General features: G+C 38.3%; 1 protein-coding gene across 2 annotated transcripts in view; it reads right to left on the bottom strand.

The window, feature by feature from the left end:
• LOC111875544 (ruvB-like 2) overlaps nt 1-12,871 on the bottom strand; it is a 24,284-nt gene that overhangs the window by 7,553 nt on the left and 3,860 nt on the right. For both annotated transcript variants that reach the window (XM_023871880.2, XM_023871879.2), the window contains exons 3-8: nt 11,762-11,882; nt 9,864-10,014; nt 7,472-7,634; nt 4,788-5,016; nt 2,734-2,846; nt 901-1,121 (exon numbers count right to left, since the gene is read on the bottom strand). In XM_023871880.2, the coding sequence (XP_023727648.1) occupies nt 901-1,121; nt 2,734-2,846; nt 4,788-5,016; nt 7,472-7,634; nt 9,864-10,014; nt 11,762-11,882 (998 nt within the window). The remainder of the gene's footprint in view (nt 1-900; nt 1,122-2,733; nt 2,847-4,787; nt 5,017-7,471; nt 7,635-9,863; nt 10,015-11,761; nt 11,883-12,871) is intronic.

Here is a 12,871-nt window from a genome sequence, read left to right as displayed (position 1 = left end):
AAAAGAGATATGAAAGGAAAGCGTTTTGCTGATGTTGCTGAGGTAAAGGAAAAAACGACAGAGGCGCTCTCAAGCATCTCAAAAGATGAATTTAGACAATGTTTTGAAAAATGGAATAAAAGACTAGACAAGTGTATTAGTGTAAGTGGAGAGTACTTTGAAGGGGACTGAAGGTTTGTGCTTAAAATTTGAATAAATAAGTTAAAAAAAAAATAAGTTCGGTTTCTTTTGGGTACCCCCTCGTATTACATAACAACGAAGAGTTTACAAACATATCCTTTGCACTTTTTGATCTTTCAGTGGCCTTGGTGTTCACTTATTGCAAATACAAACCTACTGATGACACATGCTACTCAACAGGAGATACTACAACGATGAGTCAAACTTTAATAGTAGCAAAGCACATCATGACATACTGCTATGTTCAAAGGCATGAATTAAATTCTCCTCACATTTTTTATGTACATATTATCACAAAACATCTTGATTCAGAGTTTTAGAGGTTTATGATATGTGCTCAGATTTGTAGTGATCCACATCTGAGAAACTTCAAGTTAAATTTGACATTCACATAAATTAGGTGATGTAATGGACAGTTACATACCAAAAGAGATTATATATTCACTGGAGGGGGGCATCAAGTCTCATACAACCATGCACAGAAATATGCAGATGAACCTGACATCTCCATTATGAATTCCAGTAAAGAATGCAAACATTGTAAATTACCGCTCAAAACACTGATCCTTATAGCACAGATTCTATGCACAGGGGGCAAGTCTACAAGAGGATTACACCACATATCAATAAAATATGCAATAACAAAGGAGATGTAGATCACAACTGCTTTCTGTTATTACTACAGGTTAGAAGTAAATATAAGCTATGATACTGCCATACCTTATCTTTAGAATTTCCTTCAAGTCCTTCTCTTGATAAGGTGATGTTGAAACTATAATCATCCTGTCCAGAAGATCTATTGGAATACCATGTGGGGATTTGTAATTGGTGCCCCTGATGCGTGTAATGCCACGATTAGTAGCCATGATCACTACAGGAGCCATTTCATTCTCCAGAGCTCGGTTCAGAAATGAGAAACACTCAATGTCCAACATATGAACCTGAAATTAACCAACAAATGGACTTGAACTTCATTCTGGGCATGGCAGCATGGAATATGGTAGGTGGTTACCAACCACAGTGAAACCCCAATTTAAGGGACCACATTTAATGTTTTATTTCCCTGAATTTAAGGGTCTATCCAAATTATGCATATGAAACTTTGATTTCTATGCGATTCAGATCTCATTTTAGCAATAAAAGGATTTTTCTGAATGCTCCAACTTGCATGTGGCAACCCTTGCATAGTTCAAGGACATCCTGCATCAACTGAAGGTCGCTGTTGTTTGTTTTTCTGCATTGTGTTCAAGTGCTGTAGTTGTTTCGTAAGTGATGTCTGAAGCAGTGCATGGTCATGGTGTTAAGAAGAAAGAAATTAACAGTAAGTCAAAAACTGAAAATTATTCAGGAGGTGGAAAATAATCTATGTCGCAAAATGAGATTGCAAAGTGTTTTGTGCTGCCTCTATTATCATTAAGCAATGTAATTCTATGTAAAGCTTCAATTCTTGAAGAGGTAAGTTGGTGTGTGGCACATTCTGAGAAACAAAAAAAAATACTGTTATTTTATTAAATGAGCACAGATCAGTGCCTTATTATAGACTGTAACTAAGTTTAGCAGTCATTTTAGGTTCTGCTTTCCAAAACCACCATTTAAGGTATGAAAAGCTTGCCTCCCACATACAACTTAAATTCGAAATTCACTTCATTGAAGATGAAGGCAGCAGGTTCCTCCAAACATCAGCAGCAGTCAGGGTACAGTGTCAAAAACTAGAAGCCCAATATCCAGAGCTCAGAAAATGAGCTTCACTAGTGCATCTCCACAAATTCAGTTGCTGTCATGGTATTAAACATAAAGCTATCCCACTGCTTAAATAATTAAGCATTATACCATGAAGACATATAGGGGAGTAGAGGTATAGCACCAGATGGAGGTGAGTGGTCAGCTTCACACCCCAGAGACTTTACACCTGGGAAAATTTCCCCTAGTACCCACTGCGTCAACCCCAGAGCCAGTCTTGGATGATGCAGAGAAGAGAAAAATCTTTTACCACTCCCATGAATCAAACCCTAATTCCTCAGCCAACCAACCCATACCCCATCACTATACTGACTTGGCTTCTCATTTTTTGATTCACAAAGAAAAGGCAAATCAAATTGGACTATCAGAAAGACACTAATTTATTCTGTAATTCACCTAGTTGCCTTCTGGTAGTCCAGTTTCATTTGCCTGTCTTAGAAATGAGGCATTATGTAATAAAAATATTATACAGTAAATATCTGCTTTATTATTGTTCCAACAATTTCAGAATTTAGGTGTTTACTAAGTACGATATGATTAGATGTGTACATAGTCTTTTATATGTGTAGTAGTTCAGTGTGATCAAAAATTCGATTTTACTTGATCGCTGTTAATTAGTACCATAAACTTCAGCCACAATAGACAAAAGAAATCTCTCTTTAAGATTATAAACAAGCAATATAAATTGTTTCTGTGTGGAAATTATGTATCTGAAACAAGCAATAAGAAACATTCCCCCATGTGATTCTACACAAAGAGTCCATCAGTATAACTCAACATGTTATATGAGAAAGAGAGTATGTTGATACACACCTCATCAATAAAAAGCACTCCTGGAACAATCTCTGCTTTCCCTTCTTCTCTCCACTCAGCAACCTTTGCATTAATTTGTTCTCGTACTTCTGCTTTGATTTCCCCTGTGTCACCTATGGAAAGGAGAGACTTTCATATTAATCTTTAATATATGTAACAATTTATATTTATATGACGAGGAGGAAAACTGATTGATACACTTTTCCAGACTGCAGAAGAAATTAAAATATGATGACAGAACTACAAAATTTACAAAGAACAGAATTTATAGAAAAACACAGAAGAAACTGGAAAGAAACATACTGACAGGATACCACAATAATGAGAAGAAAAAAGGAGTTCAAGATGACATCTGATATAACACACTAAATACTGGAAAGGATGATGATAACGAGGTTTACATGCTAGTCTTATCCATCACCAAAATAAACACAGGAGAAACATTTACCATCAAAACATCCATGTAACAATGAATAAGGATATGACACTTCCTTTTGCAATATTTTGTCCCTCTTTTGGTGCAATTCATAACTTCTGTTCAGATGCATTCCATAAGTACAGAATTTACCAATATTCTGATTCCAAAATGGAATCACTATAAGATTGTAATTTTCTACCTGTCAAAATCACAGTGGTTTGTATACTGTGCTGCAACCAAGACATGATAGAGGCACATAAGGGCTTAAGATTTAAAAGTTCATGATATACAACTACTGACTTTTTGGACATTATTATTTGTCCTGCTTTTTAATTAAAACAGCATTACAGAGACTGGACTCTGCCTCTGTCCTCAGGTAAACAGCCTATTCAGTTGGGCCCAATCAACAGAGCAACTCCCTACCTCCAGACACCAGAACCAACACAATTCAAGATATACAGAGTGTCCCAGGTGGAATGGATCAAACTTCGGGAGGGTGTTCCTTATGTTAAAGTATGCCGATATAACCCAAAACACCTATGTCCAAAGTTGAACGGTTACGGAGATAATGGCCAGAAAAGTGTCAAACTTTGACCGGCGTTGCACACTTGTTGATTACAAAATACATATTAAAACTGGCAGGAATATGTGGATTCTGTAATGTTAATAATGTACGTAACATCAAACTAACTTGTGAGTGACATGAAGCCATAAAATTGAAGTACAAAATACTCGCTCGCCATGTCATAATTGTCCTTAGGGTTTCCAAGCACTATACATGACACATGAATGGCAAGCGCTGATGTAACGTGCTGACTGCGCGTTCTGGTATAAGCCAACTACATAAGCACGGCTAGGGTGAATCATGGCACTCAAGGACAAACATAGATAAGGCCTCTCAGCTGAGAGGTACAGTGCGCGGACCTGCCAGAAGACCACACTTTTCTTGGGCCATTATCTCCGTAACCGTTCAACTTTGGACATAGGTGTTTTGGGTTATATCGGCATACTTTAACATAAGGAACACCCTCCCGAAGTTTGGTCCATTCCTCCTGGGACATCCTGTATAAACCAAACACAACATAAACAATCCGCAGGAACATTTCAAAATGCCACATACATGAAGCCTTGAAGCTATAGCCATTCATAATGGAATGGCCAGTGTGTCCAAAATAGAAGCCAAGATTAAAGACTCAAATTCTAAAAGAAAATATTTTTCAGTGAACTTCTATGCATTTTTGGCTGTTTCAATGCACAATCTAGACACTAAGGATTATTTTAGTTTATTTCTCACAAGCTGGCATGTCATTCAGTGGTCCCTATTGTCTGTGGAACATTTGGAGTCTTATGTCGTCATCAGTTTACATCATGGCTGACAACATGGGCAGCCATGTTCGCAGTTGCACTGTGCAAAAGAGACATTCTGAAGGAATCGTAAGATGACTGATTGTAATAGTGGAAGTGATGACAAACATATTAGTGATAATTCTAGTTTTAAATCAAGTGGCAGTNCCATCCCCACCATTAGCCCGGATAATCGAGAGTTGACTGTAATTAACAATAAACTGTGACATCAAAGAAGGCCCCTACACGTGGTCATTTCTGTTTGTGATTCCAGTCAGAGTGAAGATGTTACCTGAAAAAAGGGCCAGAAAGCCATGTGTTCGACTGTTGATGACATCAACTTCATGCAGTGTCACTGTATGTACCACTTCTTTTCGTTTCTGCAACTCCCCCTCTGGACACTGTACAAATCTTGTTTGAGGACCTGTGGCATCATAGTCCCTTGCACGTGTGAAAGAGCGGCCCAGCCTACTGATTTTTCCAGTTGCTTTGTCAATTGTTACAACATCTCCTGCCTGAACCTGAGGACATAAGTTTGTAAACCAATAGCATCATATTAAAAAACTGATATAACATAGTGAAATAAACTGAAATGCTGAAGTTAAAGTAATTAGATGTTTAGCTTAATAAAATAACTACAGAATGGCCTGTTGAAATTATTCACAAAGGAATCGTGTCATAATAAATGGTGATTTAACCCAGCAACTTAGGCATTAAGACGCTTGATAATGAAGAATACATAAGCACAGCCTCATTAAATAACAAAATGTCTGAAGTGAGATCTACACAATGCACTGATAAAACCACATTCTGCCCAAGATGTAATTATGTTGACCATAATAGTGAAGTAGTTTGTAATAGTCTTGATAGACAGGTTAAAACATTACAAGGTGTGGACTGTGTACACTGCAGAGGTAAAGACTTTTCCCAACAGAGTCTCAAGTCATACTAAGTAGCTTCTGTTTATTTTCTAGTACTACCAATTGACTAATAATATTCCTTATACACCAAAATCAATTTATCATTATTCTCTTGCTGAACACACTTGATAACAAGAGGCACATATGTATAGTATTTACTCAGATATGTTCTATGAAGATGTGAATTCATGCAGTCACAAATACTGCTGCTGTAATTTGTACATATCAAGCACCTGTTTGTTGCAAATTAAAGTTCATGGACACGATTATGCTAAACTGGTCCAAATGACCATTTTTCAGGTGCCTGTTTTGAAAAGAAAAATCTTCCAGATCTTTATAATTTAATTCACATTCCATGATACTGTCGTGTGTTACTGACAAGACATAGGCTTTAGGATGATAACTGGATTTACTGAAGACTTATAAATCATAACTACATATAATTATATTGCTCTTACTAATTCCTGTACTCTCCTTCTCACTACAGCACATGGTTAGTCTTCTCAGTTTGCTGTCTTCATCAGTCATTGTCTCATGACAATGCTTCTGCTTCTGTGCTCATGTCCTTACCAGCTGGTGACTCTCAATTAACTCACTGCCCCAACCATCGACTCTCAATTTATGACTGTCTATTTTCTGCTGTAACTAATTCTCTGTCTAAGGTCTCCTTATATAACTCTGGCACAGACCTTACAGAGAAACCATTTCCAGAATTTCCCCAACTGCTGTACCAGCTGTTGCCTAGCAATGGGCCAGGCACTGCTACGTGTTTTCCCAATTATTATCACACAACAGGCAATGATTAGGTAGTTATGTCAAAATACTATACTTCGCATAACCACATGCAAATATTATCAAGAAAAGCAACATAATCATACAAAAGACCACATATTCACAACCTATTGCACATATTCATACATCTTCATAAAATAAGTTTATGTGTGTTATGAATTTAGTGCTGTTGTAACTGGATATAACTAAATTTCACTGCCTTCATAAATTTGATCATAAAACTTCCTCCTGATATCAAGCAACATTAGCTTTCAAATGAGTCAATGTACAACTCCAAAGGTGCTTCCAATCGCTCATGATCTCAAACAGCTGAAATCACAGAATCCTATGTATAGACAATCTTAACTTCTCCAGTTCCAATCATGAATACATACAATTTACTTGGCAATTTAGCCTTTTCTGGTAATAGGCCAAATCAATACTGAATGAAACTGATGCTCTGGACACTGTCTTCACCATCAGATACTGATGTAATGAGTGCACAGCTTCCATATAAAAAATTAATTTCTTTCGCAAATCATGAATAGTAGGAAGCCTAACTTAATGAATTAACCATTGAACATTTTGTTTTTCTGTTCGCAGTTTGTCATCCACAAAATTCTCCATTTTCCACAGAAGCCTATCCATCTTTTGAACATTGAACAGCACTGCTTTCCATAAAAAAACACCTTCTCCTCCAAAGGCTGTTTGTCATGTCATGTACTTCAGAAAACGTTGTGCCATGCTTGAAACAAAATTTTGTGCACATTCTTTCTTCTCTTGATCAGCCAGATCCCAACAGATTCACATATATGACTGACACAACATAAAATGGCATAAGCAAGGCAAACTACTGACTAAAATAAACTCTTTTTCACCACCATACGAAGAGAGTCATACTATTATCAGTAAAAAAAAGACAAGGTATTCCTGTAACAGGCTGTGCAGGCCCAAAGGGTTGTGAGATGTTGAGGCTCCCACATTTTCTCTAGATAGTTGGCTCACAGATAGCGCTGAGGTTGTCAGCCTTATGTGCCAGCTGCCCTTTACCCCATAAGGAAGATTCCTTGTAGTCATTTCTGTTAGATGCTGAGTCAACCCCTGGGCCATAGTGCGGCTGGAAGAATTAAGTAAACTGAAAAAATGCACCTCATCATGATTTGATCCCGCGACCTTCCGGCTTGTAGCATAGTGCCTCAACCAACTACAGTACCACATGCCCCACTGTTATCAGTAACACTGTTATAATGGCATCTTCATAGCTTCATAAAAAGCAAATACTCACCTTCTCCTTCATGAGAGATTCAATCATCTTATTACCAAGATCATATATAGTCTCCATCTCAGTGGTCTTCAGTGTTAGCTTCCCAACCTTCGTACCCACTCCTGTAGCAGGCCTATCCACCTGGATCTCCACAACTTCTCCCTCAATGATCTCAGTCTCCTCTCTGTGGTAACAAAATTAGCAGTCATAATATTTCTAAAAACTGTATTAAATGATTACTATGTGAAACTAACCCTAATTTTAAGAAATTTCATGGGCTGATGGTTCTCATTCATCAATTTTTAGTTCCACATAATAAAAATAGACACTTCAGCTAAAAAATATAAAATGTGTAGAGAGCTGTCAGAAGTTACGGAGTTAATTCTGAACAAACATATTGTGACATGTTGCGCAATGGAGGACAACCCCTCGCCCCCGCAGTGACGTGGCAGGTGAGTCAGCACTCCGTCACCGTCCCCCCCCCCGCACAGTGACATAACATGCAACGCAGCTGTGACACGGGTAACAGCCAACAGCGGTACTGATTGCGTAACAGGCAAGCGCTGCAACTATATAAGTGAACCACACTGCCTACGAGTTGAGTTGGAATCTAGCCAGTGGCGAGTTGAGTTGAAATGTGGTCGTTGCCAAGTTCAGTTGTTGTTGTCAGTTAAGGGCATCAGTCGCCGAAGACAGTTCTCCAGTGAGCAGTGAACGAGTTCTCAAGGCAGCAGTCTACGAGTTGAGTTGAAATATAGCAGCAGTCGCGGTAAGAAGACCCGAACGCGTGGTTACAAGATTTTATGTGACAGTGTGCGATAACTAAGAAGTCAGCGAGTGGAAGACTTATTGTGTGCTTTCAAGACTTTGTGTGTGCTGTAGTACAGTTATATTTGGAGTGTGTAATTCAGAGAGACTTGTATAGCTCCCATGTTATTAATACGTGTAGCCTACTGACAATAGTGATTCGATTTGCGCAATAGGGTTATAAATTGTGAAACCCCGCAACATTGTTATAATTAATTGTAGCCGAGACTGGTAGGTTGTTAAATAAATCAATTAACAATCCGAATGGTGTCTTCAGTAACGAAACACGTTACAACTGGTGTCAGAAGTGGGATTAGACTTACACATGTGACCAACAAGATTCAAACTCAAAACACGCTACATTTGGTGTCAGAAGTGGGATCAGTAACGATACACGTTACAATATACAGTTTCAGGCTTGAAATTTCATCTGTGCATCTTGGATCCCTAAAATCCCCACTAAATCCCATAAAAAGTTCTTATTATTTCACTATGCCTTTTATTGTCAGTATCTACATGAGATCAGTAGACGGTTTATAATACTTCTTTCCAGTGATGCATTTATCAATATTAGCAATATGTAAGAATTGTTACTGAAGCTACTGTTGAGAATGGCTTTTGAAGATCACTTTGTGTGCACTTGTATAAAAAATCTGAATGCATTACAAGAACAACGAAGCACTGTCAAGTTTTCATAAACATATCTGTACATGAGGGACTAACAGATCACTGGACTGCATGGAGGTTATGAAAATTTCCACCATGGCCTCTCAATTCACTATCCCTGAATAATTTCTTATTGGACACGTGCAAGATCAAGACTACTTTCCACTACTCCAGAAATCAGTAAACTAAAATGGAATGTGCACAAACCTTTAACCTTCATCAGCTGCGTGCTGCATTATTTCAATAGTGCATGCACACAGTCTAGCTGGGTCAGTAATGAATTTTTTCAATACCAATGCTATTACCCACAATACAAAACATAGCCAAAAGACTCACAGTATCCAAAGATTTGAAATCTCCTATATGAGCTTATAAACTGTTATTCCATGTTAAAATCTGAATGCCGACCCAATCAGTACTAGGAAACTTAAAACCCCCTATTTCCAGAAATATGTTTTAAAGTTGATCATAGTTTATTGACTGAGTGAGGAACAGGAAAAAATATTATGTTCACATACACATTAAAGGTGAATTATTGTAGTGTAACATAGTAAATTTCTGAAACTACATAATTTTGTTAACTGTATGTGGTTACCAAATGTTTTGGAACGTGCTACCTCCACCATCAGGAGAGGCAAGGTATTGGCAACATTCTTCTCTGAAATGGTAACTATCTATTAAATTACTTGGTACCATAACCCAAAAGACCAGAATCTTAATTATCATCACTGTGAGAATCTCACATATCATCAGTAACTTTCAAGGTTTACCTTACAGAACATACCTATTTTCTACTGGAACTACTACATTCTTCTCATAAATAAATATAATCATGAAAGCTGTTTTGAAACATGATAACAGCGATTGAGTGAAACGGGTTACAGTGATGTGAATATGAAACTTATGGAGGGAAAAATTAATACTGTGCAATTATACTCACTTGATTCGAACACCAATTGATTTTCGGATTGCTTGTGTCAAAGCTTCAGTCTTACTCATCTCTAGGCTGTATATTTCAGATCCTGCCATGCTCGTGAACGGAGTGTCTATTCCTAGGGCTTGGGCCATTCCCAGTGCAATTGCAGTCTTACCTAACACATTAAAATGAACAGAACATAAGTTTGCTCAGTAACAAAGAAAAATCCAAACCTCAACATTTCAATAACACTGTCCACAAATTACATGTGTTACATGCAGCTCTGGACGTGACGTGCTGATATCTCAAGAGAGAATACACACAGCTGCATTCGTATAAGGGACATGTGCTGCTTTACGGAAACAATAACAAAGACAGCAAGCTACAGATCTTGCTCTGTTATGTATGTCATGACTATTATTAAATGATGGGTACACGGTAGTGTAGTTGGTTGAAGCACTATGCTACATGCCAGAAGGTCTCGGTTTCAAGTCCCAATCAGGTCATTGGATTTGTTCAATGTTCCTAATCCTTCCAGCCACACTATGGCCCTGGGGTCGACTCAGCCTCTAACAGAAAAGAGTACCAGTAATATTCTTGGGGGTAAAGGGCGGCCGGCACATGGGGCTGACAACCTTGCCAACATCTATGAGCTGATTGTCTATAAAATGTGGGAACCTCAACATCTCACAACCCTAAGGGCCTCCACGGCCTGATACAGGGGATACCTATACTTTACTTTTACTGTAACAATTAAGTGGGTGGATAATATTAAAATGGATCTTAAAGAGATAGGATGGGATGGTATGGGTTGGATTGATCTGGCTCAGGATAGGGACCAGTGGAGGGCACTTGTGAACATGGTAATGAACCTTCGGGTTCCATAAAATGATGGGAAATTCTTCAGTAGCTGCAGATTTGGCTTCTCCTCAAGAAGGGCTCAGCTCCATAAGTAAGTAAGTAGGTATCGTAACAATTAAAGAGGTTCAGCAATGTGGAACATATAATGAGTAGCACTGAATGGTAGGATGGTTAGTGAATGACTGGAAGCATGTTGAGCCGTGCATTCAAGCAAATATGATTTCTGACTGACTAGAGGAAAAACTCAGAACCTTCTTCCCACTCTCTCACTTAGGTTCATCACTTCTGCTTTCTTCCCATTCCTTACTCCCCAATCCAACAAGCAGCACAGATCCTGTGAAGATAATTCTGGTTTCACAAGCCAAAGAAAGACTCTTATGGTTTAAAGTACCACAGAAAAAAAAACTGCAATTCTGTAAGGAAAACTAACCAGTCCATGTTAGGTGGGTCCCTGTCACCACGGCATGGCGCGTCCTCAGGTTGCGGATGGAGGAGACGCCCTCCAGTTTTGGAGGGAAGCTGTGAATATATTGAATAAGCAGTCGCAGACAGCCGATAGGGGGTGGCCCTCCAGCTTGGGGGTTGGGCCCGGGGCTAACAACTCCTCACCGTAAAAAATCAGTATGTTATGAAAATTAACACAAAGCCTTGGACCTGGACTGATTCCTTGGATAAACGACTTAAGTTCCTAACTTGTTGTACTCTTCTCCAAGTATAATTAGAATGATCAAGTCAAGGATGATGAGGTGGGCAGGTCATGTAGCACAAATGGAGATGAGGAATGCAAATAGGATATTGCTGGGAAAGCCAGAAGGAAAGAGACCACAGGGTAGACCAAGGCGTAGGTGGGTGGACAATATTAGAATGGATCTTAGAGAGATAGTATGGGATGGTATGGATTGGATAATCTGGCTCAGGATAGGGATCAGTGGAGGGCTCTTGTGAACACTGCGATGAACCTTCGGGTTCCATAAAATGCTGGGAAATTCTTGAGTAGCCGCAGAATTGGCGGCTCCTCAAGAAGGGCTCAGATCAATGAGTAAGTAAGTAAGTAAACTAACCAGTTCCTGGTTGTCCAGCCAGTAAAATTGCTCTTCCAGCTATCTTTCCTTCCTTGATCATCTCTAGTATAACTCCTGCCGCCCGACGAGCAGATAGCTGTCCCACCATGCCCTGTGACACCTGCATTAAGACAGAGCACAAGTACAGTTTAACAATACAAGACAGCGGATTATTAGCTTACACATCAAAGAATATATAATAAGGCATGACTTTATAAGCAAATTGTTAGAGCATAAATTTGTTTTTGTTCCAACATCTCCAGTTATGATCTTCTGATATACCAAACTTGCAGCACTGGAAGAATTTACTGCTAATATCAGCACTTCGCCAGAACTGGCTCTTAGTTCTTGTACAGATACATAAAGCCTCAAGAATTACTGACTGACATATAATTAGTATCATGTTCAATAGTTATATATTTACTGTCTAATAATACATGTCCTGGGTAATTTTCTTCCACAATATGGTTTAGTCTATTAGATCACCATAAGGTCAATGCTCAGTGCTTAGAATATTGTATGAAAAAGGAAGAAGTGAATAACAACTGTTCCATTACCTTAGTTTCTTCTCAAGGTACTAGAAAAAAAAATTGTATCAAACCAACTGTCATCATTTCTTGAACAATTTGGAATCAGAAAATCAAAATCAACAAGATGCAAAAGCTTCAACCACTCAAAATCTGAATAATAAAATAATTAGAGCCTGTCTGCTTCTCCATCTCTCAACAACTTTTATTACAGTGAAATACTTCTTGATAAACTACATAAGCACCAATACACAACCTCTTTATTAACCGTCACAACACAACAAATATCAAGGTCAGTGCCCCGCTACGGCTCTGTTACATGTTTCGGCTATCAATAGCCATCATCAGGCAAACACATGGCTAACAACATATACACCATCAAACTGCAGTACTATCAAACTGGATACAACACTATTAATCGTAAAAAAAAAACTTGACATAAAAAATACAATAAATCATACTATATAAAAACAGAAGTCATCATATAAGACAAGAATAAAATTTTAAAATTTTTAATTGATGCTCTATAACATCAAATTAGTCGTCAGTTTTGTAATTTCATACGTTCCCATGGACAAATTAG

The sequence above is a fragment of the Cryptotermes secundus genome, unplaced genomic scaffold (assembly GCF_002891405.2).
Source record: "Cryptotermes secundus unplaced genomic scaffold, Csec_1.0 scaffold468, whole genome shotgun sequence".
Lineage (NCBI taxonomy): Eukaryota > Metazoa > Arthropoda > Insecta > Blattodea > Kalotermitidae > Cryptotermes > Cryptotermes secundus.
The sequence above is the reverse complement of the archived record's forward strand: the minus strand, read 5'-3'. Positions and strand labels throughout refer to the sequence as shown.